General features: G+C 43.2%; 1 protein-coding gene across 6 annotated transcripts; it reads left to right on the forward strand.

Moving 5' to 3' along the window:
* Nucleotides 1-551: 551 nt before the first annotated feature.
* On the forward strand, nucleotides 552-18,514 carry LOC121820612 (uncharacterized). Of its 6 annotated transcripts, none has more exons than XR_009597536.1 (5): nucleotides 552-687; nucleotides 3,859-4,031; nucleotides 5,107-5,484; nucleotides 10,532-10,826; nucleotides 11,862-18,514. XR_009597536.1 is itself a non-coding variant. In XM_042255909.2 (3 exons), the coding sequence occupies exons 1-3, from the start codon at nucleotides 615-617 to the stop codon at nucleotides 10,744-10,746; spliced, it is 666 nt and encodes a 221-aa protein (XP_042111843.1). In that variant the 5' UTR covers nucleotides 552-614; the 3' UTR covers nucleotides 10,747-18,514. The 6 variants fall into 6 exon arrangements, 2 of the variants coding, with proteins under 2 accessions (XP_042111843.1, XP_060259036.1); XR_006061213.2 differs by having other exon boundaries at nucleotides 12,285-18,514; XR_006061212.2 differs by lacking the exon at nucleotides 3,859-4,031.
* The last annotated feature ends 986 nt before the right edge of the window (nucleotides 18,515-19,500 follow it).

A 19,500-nucleotide genomic window follows, 5' to 3' on the forward strand; every position in this document is an offset into this window, starting at 1 on the left:
CTGGGCATATGAGAATGCGACACTTTTCACAATGATCTTTATTTTCTTTTGGTAATGGCTTCTTACTTAGGCAACAGATAGTTGAAGTTCACAGAAAATTAAAAAGGAAATTTATCTCACTAAATGGTATAAAGAAGATGTCTTGCCCACCCTGGCTGTAATAGTGTGGTGCTGTAGTGTAATAGTGTAATTTCTGTGCTGGACCATAGGTTGATATTAGTGACCAAGGATGCGTGGACTGAGCTGTTAGTCAGGGGAAACTAGTAAAGGGATTATAATGCGGGTAGGGGTAAGGAGTGTGCGATCACCAAACTAGCATGACCACAGGAGTGGGGCGCCTTGCCAATACAGTACAGGTATATCATAAAATGGAGTTGTTTATATAGTTTTTCTTCAATTATTTATTGAGGTCCTATTGTAGGTTCTGGGGATAATATGAAACATCTGAATGGCTTATTCTAGCCCTGTGAGCTGACATCCAGAACTAACTTGTTAGCCCCACCCTTGGGGTGGGGAAGAACCTAAGAACTCTTCGGAGTGAAGCCTTTCCCGCTCTCTTGCTGTTCCTCCTAAATGTTTCCTCTGCAGCTACATAGGCTGGCAGGCAGCCTAGGATGGAGCCCTCCTCAGAAGACCCTCACCTCTGCTGGACCACCCAGCTCCTGGGACTCACCAGCCTCCTCCTCAGTGAGTAGCCTGGGCTCTTTGTGGCAGGGGCAAGATACAGGGACCCCTTCTCTCTCTGATGTCTTAAGTTGTGTTGAGGCTGGGACCCCTGAGTGGAGGCAGCCTTGGCTAGCGTAAGGGATTCTTTACTAGGGAGGTGAGGTCACTACTGTTTCAATAACAGTTAAGTCAAGAGAGCCTGGCGCTCCATGTGGAGAGGAATAGAGAGAGGTACAGAAGCAGCTCCTGGGGACCAAGGGAGTGGGAACAAGGCCCTCCTGACCTGGCAGAGGGGATGTGCCAGCCTCTGTCACTGTCCCATGGAGAAGGGGCAGACCTAGAACCCTGGGTCTGAACTGGAGGAAGCAAATGGAGTCTAGTTTTCTCGGGCTGGTGCAGGATGTTGAATACAATAAAATTCTAATTTTGTAAAGTGAGGCGGCCTCCAAAATTTAAGGGTGTCTGTATAGCCACATGTTGTAAAAGAATGAAGAAACCATGGAAGGAATGGTAGACTGCTATGTAGGTTCCAGGAGGGGTGAATTTGGAGAAGAAAGAAAGGAGGGTGAAGCAGGGAAGACGGAATTAAACAAAAAGGAACTTAAAGAAAGACTGTCCTGAGAAAGCTGTGTATCTCATTTATGACTTCCTCAGAAGTCATATGTGTTTGTAATGAAATTAAATAAAGACTGATGAGAAAATAATGAAGTGTAGTATCAATTCTGAAGAAAGTTTGGAAAGGTTTTATTGTTTTAATTTTTGGTTTTAGAGGCTTTCCAGGTGGCTTAGTGGGTAAAGAAGCTGCCTGCCAATGTAGGAGATGTAAGAGGTGCATGTTTGATCCCTGGGCTGGGAAGAATCTCTGGAGGAGGGCATGGTGACCAGTATTTTGCCTGAAAGCCCCCATGGACAGAGGAACCTGGTAGGCTATAGTCCATGGGGTTGCAGAGTCGGACACAACTGAGTGGCTGACACACACACATCCCAGTCATTATATAAACTTGTTGGAGTTATATAAAATTCAGTGGGTTAGAGAGCATTTGTAAAAGTTCATTCTAAGTTGAATGTTCTAAGTTCTAAGTTCTAAATGCTAAGTTCATTCAGTTGTATCCAGCTCTTTGTGACCCTATGGACTGTAGCCCTTCAGGATTCTCTGTCCATGGGATTCTCCAGGCAGTAACATTGGAGTGGATTGCTTTGCCCTCCTCCAGGGGATCTTCCTGACCCTGGGACTGAACCTATTAGATTGAACCTGACCCATAAGATTGAACTCTTACGTCTCCTGCATTGGTTCTTTACCACCAGTGCCACTTGGAAAGCATTTGTAAACAGATGTTTTGAAATAACAGTGAGCTTTGCATGACATTACATCCCATTTAGCTAGGTACCTTTGTGACAACAGTAAAATGTAAGCTTTTCTTCTCTCTCTCAATTTCATTTAACTGGAGAGATATGTTAGAGTTTTTTTCTTCTTCTGCAGTTCCTGGGGCTCAAAGATTACATAAGAAGGACAGACAAATAGACATGCAGAGAGAGAGAGAGGAGAGAGTGAGAGAGAACAAGAGAGAGAGACCTATCTTCTTCTTCTTCTTCATATATAGGCATTAATCTCTTCATGAGAACCCAAAATCTGGATGGCATAAAAGAGTAGAATTATATTATTTCAGTTCTGGAGCCCAAAAGTCCAAAATCAAGGTGTCAGCAGGACTACATTCTCTCTAAAACCTGTAGGGTGTATTACTCCGTGCGGGCTGCCGAAACAAGATGCCTCAGACTGGGTGGCTTATCAACAGAAATTTGTTTTCCCTTAGTTCAGGAGGCTATATTCTAAACTCAGGTTTCATGCCAATTCTGTTTCTGGCGAGAGAGGGATAGGGCACTGTGTCATGGGAACCTGCTGGCCATGGTATCTGTGTCTTGATTTGTTTAGAGGGACTGGTAACACAGTCTTGCCCAGCTCTTCTCAGATGACCTTCTGTGAACCATGTGGGGAGTCCATTCTCATACCAGGGTGTGTGCTTTACAGTGGGGCCCCCAATTCCTAGGCCACGGACAAGAACTGGTCCCTGGCCTGTTAGGAACTTGATCACACAGCAGGAGCTAAGTGGCGGGTGAGTGAGTGAAGCTTCATCTGTATTTGCAGCCACCCTATCACTCGAATTGCTGCCCAAGGTCAGGAAAACTAGCTCAGGGCTTCCACTGATTCTGCATTATGGTGAGCTGTACAATTATTCATATATATCACAATGTATTATTATAATAATAGAAATAAAGTGCACAATAAAAATAATGTGCTTGAATCATCCCGAAACCATCCCCTGCCTCCTTCTGTGGAAAAATTGTCTTCCATGACACCGGTCCCTAGTGCTGAAAGGTTGGAGACTGCTGCTCTACAGGGTAATATGTCCTTCGCAGCAGACCTAGTCTTGCACTAGGGTCTCAGAGGGAGTGAGGTGTGGAATGAACTGACAGAAGAGGGGCTGTGAGGAGCCAGATAGGATGTATGGATGAGTGAATACCATTTACTCTCGTGGACCACTGTCCCCACTGATACAGATCATGAAGGCTTTTGACCTAGGACTAAAATGTTGTTAAGCTCAGTGTGAGGATCATGGTTCTGCAAAAGGAGCTGAAAGGACTGTGATGAAGGCCTGATCCTGAGAAAACGCCTTAATAAATGAGCTGATGATTAAGTGAAAACAAAAATATCAGAAACACCTGTGCATATGAATGCTGGCATGAGCTATTCTCTGCTTCCAGTGAGACCAGGAATGGGTATTAGTACAGCAGGAGGGAGGCAGGTTTGAGATGAGAACTTGATGATTTGAAGAGAAAACTGGGTCCTTGGCAATTGGAGCCCCACCCAGGTGAATCTTGACCGGAAGGAAGAAAGAGGTTGTTTTTGCTTTCAGGATAAAGTTATTCTGTGGCACTTTCCCTGGTCCTATATTGTCCTACCCTAGTCCCCTAAAGGACAGAGGGCATCAGGTCTCTGGAACTTAAGCTTTAAGTGGGAAGATGGGCTCTGGATCAGGTCATCCTGAAGGGAATGTACCCACTGGTCACAGCTCTGCAGGAAAGTGTCTGAGGAAGGCCCACTGCAACCTCTCAGGGACTGGCTGGGAAGTGCTGATTTGGTGGCAGGGACAGCAGGGCTCACTAACTGATCACTTGCTCCCTCTCATATTCTAGTCGCTGGCAGTTAGCCAGGGCCTTGTGACCAGTGCTGGCCAAAATCAAGAGCAGAGAGCTCGCTACTTCTGGACGGAAGCAGGGAAACCCCTGTGTAACTCCCCTCTCTCCCCTCCCTGCTGTGGGGCTGGGAGTCCATGAGGATGCTGTGAGCTCCACGTGTGCAGCTGCAAGTAGGTGGAGCCTCTTCCATGTCTGATAGGACCTCTCTCTGTCACTCTTTCATGGGAACTGTGGTGGGGGATTTAAACACCCCTTGTTCTAAGACCATGAGGTATTATAACCATTTTTACACAGCATAGTTTATTTTATCCTGACTACTATACTGCCTGTAAACAGCAGGAAAGAGACCAGCCTTCATATTTATATTAGGTATCTATTGCGATCAGGTGTCTATTGTATAACCTGTCACCCCAAAACTTATTGCCTTGAAGACCACCCAGTCAGTTTCTGTGGGTGAGGGCCCAGGGGTATTTCAGCTTGGTCCTCTGGCTCAGGGTCTCCCCAAATGAAATCAAAGTCTTGGCTGGGGCTGCATCAGCCCTAGGGTCATCTGAGAAGGATCTGCATCTAAGCGCACTTGTGCAGTTTCTGATGGGAAGCAGTTTCTGTGGCTGTTGGCTTGAGAGCCTCAGTTCCTTCCTGGCTGTTGGCCAGAGGCTCCCTCAGTTCCTTGCCGTGTGGGCCCCTGCCTAGGGCAGCTGACAACATGATAGCTGGGTTCCTCAGAGTGAGAAAGAAAGAAAGTGAAGGAGAGAAAGTGTGTGTGTGTAGGAAGAGGGACCCTACAGTCTTGTATAACCTAGTATCACAGAGTGATATCCATCTGTGTCTGTATTCTATAGACGCCAGTCACTAGGTGCAGCCCATTTTCCAGGGGAAGAGGTGTCAAAAGGGTGTGAACAGGAGGAAGGGGGGTTTTGGGAGACACTTTAGAAGCCCCTCCTACAATCTTACACTTAATATATACCTGAAAATGTGGTTCAGATCCATGATCTCACATAATTCATACTCACCATTATCAACCAAGTAAGGAAAATGTGGATTAGTAAGCTTAAGTAACTTGTAGAAGGTTACGCACCACCAGAACTAGGACTTGATCCCAGAATTATTTTAAATTCATTGTCCTTGCATTCCAAGAATCAGGAGAGTATATTGGATGGATTTAATGAAAAAGATGAATCCTGTTGTTTTCTCCTTTATTCTTAGCTGAGAAACTATTCACATTTCCTATCTCCATTGTCCTAGGCACCTGCAGCACAGTGGTCCAGAGTTCTGGAAAATATGTTTCTGAAGTTCAGGATTCCGGATTTGTTCCCATGCAGGGGATCCAAGGAGGTTCTGTGTTGTTTCATATAGTCAAGAAGCAAGAAGCTGACCCAGAGGAGGTCTCATGGGGCTTTGGCCCTGAGTTTAACTACAGAGTCTTCATGCGAGTCCACCGTGGGGCAGACACCCCAACCTGGATCAGCCTCCAGGACAAGTACCAGCAGAGGGTCCATGTGCCCAATGTGACGTCCCTGAGGATTGAGAACCTGACCCCAGAGGACAGTGGGCAGTATAGGGCTCGAGCCAGCTTCACTGGAGGAATAGAATTTAACCAGGTTTTCCTCCTCACTGTCTACGGTAAGCAACACCTCTTCACCCCACCCTATGGCTTCCCTCCTGCTTTTGTGCTAGGAGTTTCACATAGGCCCCGTTTTTCATGATCCCTTCCAGACACCAGCCTTCATATCCTGTTTTCTCTTTCAGAATTAGGGTAGATAGATTTGCCACAAATGGTGTACAGAGCTGATATTCATACCAGGGGTAAAATCACTTCAGTGTTTTGGGAAATGAGGATGAAAATTTGAGTAAATGTACTTCTCATTAGCTCAGTTCAGTTCAGTTCTCTTCAGCTGTTGAGTTGTGCCTGACTCTTGTGACCCCAAGGACTGCAGCATGCCAGGCTTTCTGTCCATCACCAACTCCAGGAGCTTGCTCAAACTCATGTCCATTGAGTTGATGATGCCATCAAACCATCTCATTCTCTGTCATGTCCTTTTCCTCCTGCCTTCAGTCTTTACTAGCATCAGGGTATTTTCCAATGAGTAAGTTCTTCTCATCAGGTGGCCAAAGTATTGGTGCTTCAGCTTCAGCATCAGTCCTTCCAATGAATATTTCGGACTGATTTCCTTAAGGATTGACTGATTGGATCTCTTTGTAGTTCAAGGGACTCTCAAGAGTCTTCTCCAACACTACAATTCAAAAACATCAATTCTTCAGTGCTCAACTTTATTTATGGTCGAACTCTCTCATCTATACATGACTACTGGGAAAACCATAGCTTTGACTAGATGGACTTTTGCTGGCAAAGTAATGTCTCTGCTTAATAATATCCTGTCTAGGTTGGTCACAGCTTTTCTTCCAAGGAGCAAGCATCTTTTAATTTCATGGCTGTAGTCACCGTCTGCAATGATTGTGGAGCCCAAGAAAATAAAGTCTGTCACTGTTTCCATGGTTTCTCCATCTACTTGCCATGAAATCATGCGACTGAATGTCATGATCTTCATTTTTTTGAATGTTGAATTTTAAGCCAGCTTTTCATTTTCCTCTTTCACTTTCAACAAGAGGATCTTTAGTTCTTCTTTGATTTCTGCCGTAAGGGTGGTGTCATCTGCATATCTGAGGTTATTGATGTTTCTTTTGGCAATCCTGAGTCCAGCTTGTGCTTCATCCAGCCCAGCAGTTTGCATGATGTACTATGCATATAAGTTAAATAAGTAGGGTGACAATATACAGTCTTGATGTACTCCTTCCCAATTTGGAACCAGTCTGTTTTCCATCTCCAGTTCTAATTGTGGCTTCTTGACCTGCATGCAGGTTTCTCAGGAAGCAGGTAAGGTGGTCTGATATTCCCATCTCTTGAAGAATTTTCCACAGTTTGTTGTGATCCACATAGTCAAAGGCTTCAGTGTAGTCAATGAAGCAGAAGATGATATTTTTCTGGAATACTCTAGCTTTTTCTATGATCCAACAGATGTTGGTAATTTTCTTTGGTTCCTCTGCATTTTGTAAATCCAATTTGAACATCTGGAAGTTCTCAGTTCTTGTACTGCTGAAGCCTGGCTTCGAGAATTTTGAGCATTGCTTTGCTAGTATGTGAGATGAGTGCAATTGTGTGGTAGTTTGAATATTCTTTGGCATTGCCTTTTTTGGGATTGGAATGAAATGGACATTTTCCAATCCCGTGGCCACTGCTGAGTTTTCCAAATTTGCTGGCATATTGAGTGCAGCACTTTCAAAGGATCATGTTTCAGGACTTGAAATATCTCAGTTGGAATTCTGTCACCTCCACTATCTTTGTTCATAGTGATGCTTCCTAAATTCTACTTGACTTTGCACTCCACGATGTCTGGCTCTAGGTGAGTGATCACACCATTGTGGTGATCTGGGTCATTAAGATCTTTTCTGTATAGTTCTTCTATGACGAAGTTCTCCACTTCTTGCTAATAAGTTCTGCTTCTGTTAGGTCCATTCTGTTTCTGTCGTTTAGTAGGCCCATCTTTGCATGAAATGTTCCCTTGCTATCTCTAATTTTCCCAAAGGGATCTCTAGTCTTTCCCATTGTATTATTTTTCTCTATTTCTTTGCACTGATCATTTAGAAAGGCTTTCTTATCTCTCCTTGCTATTCTTTGGAAGTCTGCATTCAGATATACCTTTGCTTTTCTCCTTTGCCATTTGCTTGTCTTCTTTTCTCAGCTCGTCTTCTTTTCCCTTCCTCAGACAGTCATTTTGCCTTTTTGTATTTCTTTTTCTTGGGGATGGTTTTGATCACCACCTCTTGTACAATGTTATAATCCTCCATCCATAGTTCTTCGTTAGTATTTGTTATAATAATTATTCTTCTTTTATAGGACTCAGTTTATTTGATTTGTGTATTAACTCTATCTATTGCTTCTATCACAAATCACAAATTACTGGACATGAAACAACAGACTGGTTCCAAATCGGGAAAGGAGTACGTCAAGGCTGTATATTGCCACCCTGCTCATTTAACTTATATGCAGAGTACATCATGAGAAATGCTGGGCTGGATGAACCACAGCTGGAATCAAGATTGCCAAGAGAAATATCAATAATTTCAGATATGCAGATGATGCCACCCTTACGGCAGAAAGCAAAAGAGAACTTAAGAGCATCTTGATATAAGTGAAAGAGGAGAGTGAAAAAGTTGGCTTAAAACTCAATATTCAGAAAACTAAGATCATGGCATCTGGTACCATCACTTCATGGGAAATAGATGGGGAACAGTGAGAGACTTTATTTTTCTGGGTTCCAAAATCACTGCATATCGTGACTGCAGCCATAAAATTAAAAGAGGATTACTCCTTGGAAGAAAAGCTATAACCAACCTAGACAGCATTTTAAAAAGCAGAGACATTGCTTTGCCAACAAAGGTCCGTTTAGTCAAAGTTATGGTTTTTCCAGTAGTCATGTATGGATGTGAGAGTTGGACTCTAAAGAAAGCTGAGCACTGAAGAATTGATGCTTTTGAACTGTGGTTGGATAAGACTCTTGAGAGTCCCTTGGACTGCAAGGAGATCCAACCAGTCCATCCTAAAGGAAATCAATCCTGAACTTTCATTGGAAGGACTGATTCTGAAGCTGAAACTCCAAGGCTTTGGCCACCTGGTGCAAAGAACTGACTCATTGGAAAAGACCCTGATGTTGGGAAATGTTGAAGGTGGGAGGAGAAGAGGAGACAGAGGATGCGGTGGTTAGAGGCATCACCGATTCGATGGACATGAGTTTGAGTAAGCTCTGGGAGTTGGTGATGGACAGGGAAGGCTGGCGTACTGCAGTCCATGGGTTTGCTAAGAGTCAGACTTGACTGAGTGACTGAACTGAACTAGTGGCTTAAGACACAAAAATATTATTTTATCTTTCTGGAAGTCAGAAGTCAGACAGAAGTCTCAAATATTAGTAACAATCTAGAAGTTGAGAGTTATGTTTTATTTGGTAGACATTTTCAGGACTTCAAGCCTAAGAGACAGCATCTCAAGTAACCCTAAGAGAACTGCTCTGAGGAGGCAGAGGGAGGAGTCAGGTCATATAGAATTTGCAACAAGGGGCAGGTAGTCTGAACTTTAAAGGATTATTGGTAATTAAGCAAAACCAGATATCTCAAGGAATTTAGCACTTTTCCATGTATGGGAAAGTGCAAAAGTCTGGGCTTACTGAAGTCATTCTTTTCATATTCATCTCAGTTCTCTGGGGCTTTTTCCTTCCCTCGCCACCCCATCACCCCAGCTCCTCAGGGATCACCATGGGAAATGACTGAAGGCTGCAAGATAACAGGCATTGTTCTTCCTGGGCCCCTTTTGAGCTCAGAAATTTCTGTTTGGGGGCTGGGATCACTGATGGCTGTGGCATCCTTGGACTGGGGTCACTGATGGCTGTGGCATCCTTGGACTGGGGTCACCGATGGCTGTGGCATCCTTGTTTATTGATACGGCAGGAAATGCTCCATTTTCAGTGCTGTCAGAACTGTCTTCCTTCCTTTAGGTTCCAGAGGAACAAATGACTGCTGGCATTCTTTGGCTCATGGTCACACTTGTCCATCTTCAGAGCCAGCAATGGAGGGATGATTTCTTCTCACACTGATCCCTCTGACCTCCTCCTCTTCTTCCTTCTTCTACTTTTAAGGACCCTTGTATTGCCTTGGTTCCAACCAGGTATTCTGGAATAAATCCCTATTTGAAGGTCAATTAATAAATATCCTTAATCCATCTGTTACCTTCATTCCTCTTTGCCAAATAGCCTAACATAAACAGAGGTTCTGGGGATTAGGGCATTATGCATCTACCACAAGTTGGAAATACATAGGTAGGTAGTCCTCCCTGTCCTCTCTCTTTTTACCTGACAGAGCTGTAATTGCTTACTAAGACCCCTCAAATCTCACTCCCAAATCCTCAACAGATACAGGAGAAAATTTACAGTGCATCTTAAGAGCCTTATTTAGTCAACTCTTTGTTTCCCTAAAGTTTCTGTTGCATAGGGAAATATAGACATGAGAATGACTTGGAACAGTTTAGGACCCCACGTGATATCTATAACAGTTGCTATGTCAATGAGCAACTTCTTCTCTGCCTGTGGGAACTTCAAGTTTAGCGGCATGTTCTAAGCACACTTGGGTTGTAGTTCCTGGTCACTACCAGTGAATCTCTTAGTAATGTCTTTACTTTTGGCATCTAGCACAGGCCATATGTCAGTACTCCACAAGGGCTGTGTGTCCCAGGAATCATCTGAACAGGAGAAGCAGGGCAACGGCCCTGGACCAGGTCAAGTCCTTCCTTCCCCGACTCCTTCCCCTGGAAAGAAGGAAACATCCCAATTTCTTACATACAATGAGTCCTGGAAGGTGAAGTCCATCATATAGTTTTTTTTTTTTTTTAATGGAAGAGTTTTAAGGCTTGCTAATCTATTGAGCTCACATAGGACTTACCTCAATTGTTCCCTTTCTTATTGCCATTGCTGGGTTTGGGGAAAATGGTGTTTCTTCTGGAAAATGCATTGACCATCCTGAGAGGAAGGGTGCCAGAGCTCCAGTAAGATAATGGATGAGAAAATGTGAACTGCCATGTTCTGCACTCATGTGATGCTTCATTCTTTTGTCTCACCTGCCCCAGAGCCCATGATCCTTCCTGAGATTCTGGTCAAGTCATCATCCATCACACCAGGCTGGTGCAATATCACCCTGGAGTGCAGGGACCCAGGGAACAGAGAGGACTTGAAGGTGACCTGGGAGAGCGAGGGCCTTCCCAGGAGCTGGAGTGGAGTGGGACACCAGGATCAGCCCCAGCTCCTGGAGCCTGACTGTGAACCTGTCCCTGAGCCAGCCTAATGCCAGCCTCACCTGTGTGGTCAGCAACCATGTGGACAAGAAAACTGCCTCTGTAGACTTCGGGAAAATCTGTTTCCCTGGTGAGTGCAACCTACCAGAGGGAGGGACACTCTTGGAGCTCAGGTGTACTGGGGTGAGAGCTCTGGGCTTTTGTCCCCACTGCGTTATTAGCACCACCTTCCACCGGGTCACCCCATACAGGAGCCTGGGAAGCACAACCAATTTGCTTCTGCTTTTGAATTTCTCTCACATCCATGCTCTCCTCTCCACCCCTTACCCCTGTTGGCCCAGGCACTAGCCTTCCAGTACCTCTGCCCACATCATTCATCATTCATTGTGTGTCTAGAGTGATCTTTAGGAAAAGTGAATTGGATTGTTTCAATTGTGTCATCTGAGGGACTTGACTCACAGCAACTCCCTGTAGGATTCAGGGCTCAGTGTCTCTCTTCTCATGTATTTCACACAGGATTGTTTGCCTAGAGCCCCTTCTGACCCTCTGGAAATGCTATTTCCTTTACCACCAGCCCTCCCAAGTCAAGAGTCCTTCACTTTGTTACTGCTGTTGAAGGATGTCTCTCAGTTAAGGCTAGTGATTTTAACTGAGTGATCAATACGGTTACACGGGGCCCCATGCTGGTTATGGTTCTGCTTTTAATAACATTTGAAGAAAAGGAACCCAGTCTCAGTTGGCAGAGGGCCTTGCTGGTGCCATAACCTTCCAGTAGAGATGTTATCTTTTTAAAGGAGTGATCGATGGCCACTCCACACTGAGTAGCAATGCAGTTTGTAGACTTGTTTCCTGTGCAGATTAGAACACCCTGAGGGCAGAGGCCGTGTCTTGTCTCCTTTGAATTCATGTTCCAAGCAAAGATCCTGGCAATGTTTCCTCACATTCAAGTGTTGCATTGAATTAGTAATGACCTGGTGTGTAGTTCACCCTTCTAACCCATCCTTCCCAAGGGAGACCTGACCTACTGGGGGGATCTGATATATCAGCATCCCTTAAATACCCTATAACCCTTGCCTCAGCCTCATCCTGGACTCTCAGATAAAATTAAACACTCAGTAAACCCTTAAGAAAGAGATTCTTACCCTCTCTTATCCTCCTTTTCCAGTTCTTTCCTGCCCTGTCCTTCTCCTCCCTGCCACAGTGGGGTGATGGCAATCCTCATGGCTGATGATCTGATACAGACATGCCGTGAACATTATGTTCCTCCTTCCTGAAATGCTGTGCCTACCCCTGAATATGTGGGAAACTCCTACTCCTCCCTCAAGACTCAATTTATGCATCACCTCCTCTGGAAGGCCCTCCTTGAAGACATGCGTACAAGATGTAAACCTCCATTGAACTTCAATGTCTCTGACTGCGAGATTTTGGTATTTTCTCAGTTCAGTTATGAATGAACCTGCTGCACTCTTCAACTTCTGGACCAGGACTTCAGACTTCTCCCTGTGTTCTCTATCTCACTATGGCAATGGTTATTTAAAATTCTGTCTTCTCTTAACCATTCTCCATTTTCTCTGTGTGAGGGAAACAGGTTCACAAGAACAGAGCATTGCTGGTCCCCTTGAAGGCATCCTATGGGCTGTTGTGGCTGTGCTATTCTTCCTGGGAACTGGACTGTACTTTTGGAAGATATATAAGAAGGAAAGGAACACAGAGACCGGAAGAGGCAGGTTGCACTTCTCTTTCATCCTCAGATAACTCCTCTCTTCCACTGAAACCCTTTCTTCTTCACTTTGCTGCTCAGAGATTGCACTTGCAAAGGGGCTGGTGTGTGTGATCATGGCATTGGGGTCATAACCATGGAGCTGGGCACAGGTTTTCAAGACTGAGATTCAAGCTCCACTCTGTGTATGTGTGTGACTCAGGAGCAGCATTGCAGGAGGATGACAGGAACCAAGATGATGGCAACTGGGCAGAGCAGCACCAGGAAGAGTATCAAGAAGGCATGTACCAGGTGAGAGGTGGGAGCTGAGCTCATCCTAGGTTGTACTAGGTCCCTCTGCAGCTGCACTTGTGCTTATCAAACCTAGTCATTGCTATTTCTGGTCCTACTATTCTTTCTGAACAACCAACGTTATTAACTAGGAAAATTTATGTCCGAGGCCTGTGTGGTACTGGGTACTTAGGGGAACCATAAACAGTGCCTGTCAGCGCACTAGTTCCATGTGGGTTCCTTTGCAGTCCATTATTTAGTCACTAAGTCACATCCAACTCTTTGCAACCCCATGGACTGTAGCACTCCAGGCTTCCCTAACCTTCCCTATCTAATGAAGCTTGTTCAAACTCATGTTCATTCAGTTGGTGATGCCATACAACCATCTCATCCTCTTTCACTCCCTTCTCCTCCTGCCCTCAATCTTTTCTAGCATCAGGGTCTTTTCCAATGAGTTGGCTGTTCACATAGGGTGATCAAAGTGTTGGAGCTTCAGCTTCAGCATCAGTCCTTCCAATGAATATTCAGGACTGATTTCCTTTAGGATTGGCTGGTTGGATCTCCTTGCAGTCCAAGGGACTCTCAAGAGTCTTCTCCAGCACCACAGTTCTAAAGCATCAATCCTTTGGTGCTCACTCAGCCTTCTTTATGGTCAACTCCCACATCTGACTACTGGAAAAAACATAGCTTTGACTATACATACCTTTTCAGCAAAGTAATTCTGCTTTTTAATATGCTGTCTAGGTTGGTCATAGCTTTTCTTTCAAGAAGCAAGCATCTTTTAATTTCATGGCTGCAGTCATAGCCCGTGCTGATTTTGGAGCCCAAGAATATAAAATCTGTCACTGTTTCCACTTTCCCCTCATCTCTTTGCCTTGAAACAATGGGACCAATGTCATGATCTTTGTTTTTTAAATGCTGAGTTTTAAGCCAGCTTTTTTTCATGCTCCTCTTTCACCTTCATCAAGAGACACTTTAGTCCTTCTTCACTTTCTGCCATAAGGATGTTGTCATTTTCATATCTGAGATTGTTGATATTTCTCTCAGCAATCTTGATTCCAGCTTGTGATTCATCCAGCCTGTTTTTTTTTGTGTGTGTGTCTGTGTGTGTGAGATGTACTTTGCATATAAATTAAATAAGTGGGGTCTCAGTGTACAGCCTTGATGTACTCCTTTCCCAATTTTGAACCAGTTCATTGTTCCAAGTCTAGTTTGAATTGTTGCTTCTTGACCGGCATATAGGTTTCTCAGGAGACATGTAAGGTGGTCTGGTATACCCAACTCTTTAAGAATTTTTCCACAGTATTTTGTGATTCCCACATTCAAAGGCTTTAGTGTAATTAATGAAGCAGAAGTAAATATTTTTCTGGAATTTCCTTGTATTTTCTATGATCCAACGTGTGTTGGCAACTTGATCTCTTATTCCTCTGTCTTTTCTAAATCCAGCTTGTAAATCTGGAATTTCTTGGTTCATGTACTGCTGAAGGCTAGCTTGAAGGATTTTGAGCATTACTTTGCTAGCATGTGAAATGAGTGCAATTTTATGGTAATTTGAACATCCTTTAGCATTGCCTTTCTTTGGGATTGAAATGAAAACTGACTTTTCCAGTCCTGTGGACACTTCTGAGTTTTCCAAATTTGGTCTAGTTTATACTTTATCTGCTTTGAGAATCCATTATCTTTCACTCCTAGAGTATCAGCGCGCGACATCTGGAACAAGAGTTGCCTCTCAACACTGTCTACTCTGCAGTCCAGAACATACCTGCGAGAGTATGAAGATAATATAATTGAAGGAAACAGAGGAATCTTGGGACACTTTCACTTTGATGCTGACATCCTTCAGATACCTGCTTGAATTCTGGTTCAGCTCTGGCTGCTCCTGGTCTTTTACTCTGACCTTTGTGATCTCAGCTCAACAAGAGATGGAGCTGAAATTTCAGAGCCGATAATGGACCAAGTTTTATCCTGGGCACTCTACAAATATTATCTCTTCTAATTCTCACAAGGAACCTCTAGGGTAGGTGTTATGTTCTGTATTTTATAGGATAGTAAATATTATTCCCAAGCTGTTGGTGGCAGATGAAAACCTTAAATTCAACACTGAGTGAATCCAGATTTCGCATATCACCCTTCTTTACATGGGCACTGAACCCTGAAATATTGGATGGGAATATCCTTCATTTGTTCCTCTCCCAAAGACCTAGCCTCTGATGCTGGTGCTGCAATATGGACTGATTTCATTGCTGAATCATCTGGTGGCTAAAGAGGTGTAACCCCTTAAGTGGGCAATGGGGACTCGGTATGCAGGAGACATGGAAAGAGGGACCTTGACAGTTTAGAGGAAACATTCTGAGAGGAATGCTTCTCATTCTTGGGTCTTGTGAGAGTTCTTCCTCTCTTTACAAGATGTGTTGTGGATTTTAGCAGCACAGTCTTCAAACCAGCTTCACTTACATTGTTATTCAAAAGTTCACTCAATAGGTTTTACATAAGTTTTCATTTAAACATTCAATGATTCTGTGAGGCAGAAATTTCCACTGCACAGGTGGAAAACTAAAACTCACAGATGTTAAACACCACAGTTAAGCTCCTCAAGTAAAGTGATATGCTTGATTTAGGTTTACAGAGGATCACAGTTTCCCTAATTTTGACTCATTTCCTCCATTATTCCAGACACCCAACCAATCATTATCTTCCATTGGGTTATCCTTCAAAATGGTTTTTGTAGTCCACTCTCCTCTCATTCTTTTATTCTTATTTTCTGCCTATAGAAATATTCTACCTGCAGTTTCATCATTTTCACATTTCCACCAGCAATATAGGAGGATTCCTGCACATAACTCATTTTTTGATTATAACTTTCCTAGTATGTGTGTGATGTAATATCTCATTGTCATTTTGAATTGCATTTCACTAATAATTAATGAAATTAGAAGAAGATTGCTTCTTGACAGGAAAACTATGAAAACCTAGAGAGTGTGTTAAAAAGCAAAGATGTCATGATGGTGACACAGGTCCATGTAACCAAGGCTATGGTATTTCAAGTAGTCGTGTACAGTTGTGAGAGCTGGGCAATAGAGAAGGCTGAGTGCCAAAGAAATGATGCTTTCAAACTTTGGTGGTGTAGAAGACTCTTGAGAATCACTTGGAAAGCAAGGAGAGCAAACCAGTCAATCTTAAAGGAAACCTGGAATACTCATTGGAATGCTTGATGCTGAAACTGAAGCTCCAATTGTTTGGCTACCTGATGTGAACATCTGACTCATTGGAAAAGACCCTGATGATGGGAAAGATTGAAGTCAGAAGGAGAAGAGGGCAACAGAGGATGAAATGGTTGGATGGCATCACTGCTTCAGTGGACATGAACTTGGGCAAACCTGGGAGATGGCAAGGGACAAGGAAGCCTGGTGTGCTGCAGTCCATGGGACTGCAAAGAGTTGGACACGTCTTGATGACTGAACAAAAACAATGATGATGACTAAGGTTGACTATTTTTTCATGTATATTAACTATTTGTATACCTTATTTGAATTAATCTGTCTCTCCCTCTAAGTCTCTCTCATCATGCTTTGTTTCCACCATACCAATAGAACTGCTTTTGTTCAAGTCACTAGGAAACTTCATGTCATTAAATCTAATAGACAGTCTGTTTCATCTCCTCAAAGCTCAGCAGCAATGGTGCTGTCCTTACTTGAATCCTTGCATCACTATGTATTCAACAATCACAATTCTTTTCTCACACTCAGTGGCAGCTCCCTTGTTGCTTTGACTAGTTTCTTTCTTATCTTTTCAATCTCGCAATTCTGGAATATCCCAGAGATCAGACACAGACCATCCACATCACCTTGCTTCACTATCTACACTCATTACTTTCTGATGTTATGGCCATGCACTAATCCTCAAACCTGTGTCTATGTAAACTTATGAAGCAAAAATGTCTTGCAGATGTAATCAAAGTTAAGGTCCTTGAGATGAGAGATTACTCTGGATTATCTAGGTGGTCCTATTTTAATCATGGAAGTTCACCAAAGTGGAAGAATAAGAGGTAGAAAAGTGGGTCTGAGAGATATGAGGTAAGAATTCGACATACTGTTGCTATCTTTGAAGATGGAGTAAGAGGACCGTACGTCCAGCACATGTGGGGTCTGTAGAAGCTAGGGAAGCATACAACTAGGTGAACATGAAGACCTCAGTCTTACAACTGCCAAGAATGGAATTCAGGTCATAACAAGAACCAGCAGAAAATGGTTTCTCCTTCTGAGACCCTAGAAAGGATCATAGCTTATGAATGCTGCTGCTAAGTCACTTCAGTCGTGTCCGACTCTGTGCGACCCCATAAACGGCAGGCCACCAGGCTCCCCCGTCCCTGGGATTCTCCAGGCAAGAACACCGGAGTGGGTTGCCATTTCCTTCTCCAGTGCATGAAAGTGAAAAGTGAAAATGAAGTCACTCAGTCGTGTCCGACTCTTAGCGACCCCATGCACTGCAGCCCACCAGGCTCCTCCGTCCATGAGATTTTTCCAGGCAAGAGTACTGGAGTGGGGTGCCATTGCCTTCTCCAATAGCTTATGAATACCTCAATTTAATATCAGTGAGACTCACACCAGACTTCTGATTTTCAGAAATGTGAGATAATAATTTTGTGTTAAGCAACTATATTTGTAGTGATTTCTATGGCAGCAATAGAAACCCAACATAGATATGTACCATCTCATGATTTTAAACACTTGACTGCTCCAAAATTCTGGTCTGGATTTCTCCAAAGGAGTCCACATTGTAAATATCCAACCATTTAGTTGACATCTCCACTTCGATGTATAATAGATATCTCAAACTTTACATGTCTATGTTTAAGCTTCCTAATCATGTTCTCATACAGTTTTCCAATCCCAATAAATGCTACCTTCACACTTCCATTTTTTTATCACATAATTTTGCTGTTATCCTTGATTTTACTCATTTCTCACAACCCACATTCTATCAGCAAATACTGTTATCTTTTCTATCTATCAATATTTCTAATCTATCATCTATTTATCTATCTTTTATTTGTGTTGGTAATATGACTACCTCTTACCACATATCTGATTCAAGATGACCACCAATTTCCACCTGGAGTAGTTTACTAGCCACACAGTCTCTCTGTTTCTGTACCCCTTTATGTTTATTTTCAAATAGCATTCAGAGTAGTCTTTCTAATAATACATTACATCATATAGGCAGGATGGGATTAACAGCAGATATTGGGTTATCTTGGTATTATAAATAGATATTCACATATGTTTATCTGGGCCACAAGGAATATAAAAATTGATGTGAAGATGTTGATAGTGGTTGTCTCCTGGGGTCTGTCTCTTCTGTATCCTATTTTCCAAAAGACTTAACAGAAAGAAAAGATCATCCATTTAAATTTTTGAGCATGGGATTGATATGACCTAATGTCATGACTAAGAGCTGATCTTAGTAAAGCCACATACAAGCCAAGCGGAAGTTTATCATCTTGTAAACTAGTTATGGACTGAATTATGTTCCCTCAAAATCCGCATGTTGAAGCCCTAAATCTTAATGTGACTAGAATTTGAGATATAGCCTTTATGGAGATAATTAACATTCAATGAAGTCAATAGGAGGAGACTAATTTGATAGAACTTATGAGAAGAGAAAGAGCTCTCTCTGCCCTGACAGAGAAAAGGCCATATGAGGTCACAGTGAGAAGCTGTTGTCTGCAAGCCTAGGAGGGAGGTATTACCAGAAACCAACCTTTACTGCACCTTGATCTTGGACCTTGAATCTTCAAAAATATGAGAAAATAAATTTATGGTGTGTAAGTCATGCAGTCTGTGATATTCTACTAAAGCAGCCAGAGAACACTAATATATGTTTTCATTGAAATCCCCATAAACATACTTATATCTGTCTAGACACTAAAGTCAGCAAGAGAAAACAAGTAGATGACACATTTTATTCTATAGATGAACATTTTGTTCTAATTGTAGTTCTAATTGATGCCAACACAAAATCCTTGTTAACTGCTCACAACTCTGACTAGTCTTCAGGTCACCTACAGAGTTTTCAAAAATACAATTGCCTGAAACCCTTACCCAAACTACAAATCATTGACCAAAGGTTTTCAGTTCTTAACACCCACTATGCTTCAGAATGATCTATTTGTATTGTAAAAAATCTAAATAGATCATTCTGAAGCATAGTGGGTGTTAAGACTGAAAACCTTTTGGTCTAGATGGTGTTTTCAGAAAGTTCAAATGGGAAGACAAAGAGAGATTGAGAGTTTGCCTTCCAAGATGATGCTTAATGTGTGCTCAGCACAAAGTGCAGTAAATATTGGTTGAGTGGAGGAAGGAGTGAATGATGAGGCTCCTCAACTTGGCATTATTTGCATGTGTTCACCAAGGTTCAGAATCTGACCCTTAGGCTCAGGCTGAGTCCAGAAACTCCATCTCATCATTTGCCCAGAAAATGGATTAACTTGGAGATGAAAAATCTTGATAACAAACGTCATCAGATGCTGATACATAAAATCATGTTCCTTATTTACTAAGCGCGGATGGCTGCGACTGGCGTACTAAGCGCGGCCGAGAGGAGCTACCCCACGTCCGAGGTCAGGGGCAGAAGCCGGGAGGACCCCATGCCCGAAGGGCAGTGGCGAAGAGGCGTTACTCCACATCTGAGGTCAGGGGCAGGGGCTGAGAGTGCCAGGCTGCGCCAGTGCAGGAATGGCCGAGAAGAGCTACCCAAGTCCAAGGCCAGGGGTGGCGGCTGAGAGGGGCTACCCGTGTCCAAGGTCAGGAGTAGG

This window comes from Ovis aries, chromosome 1 (genome assembly GCF_016772045.2).
Source record: "Ovis aries strain OAR_USU_Benz2616 breed Rambouillet chromosome 1, ARS-UI_Ramb_v3.0, whole genome shotgun sequence".
NCBI lineage: Eukaryota > Metazoa > Chordata > Mammalia > Artiodactyla > Bovidae > Ovis > Ovis aries.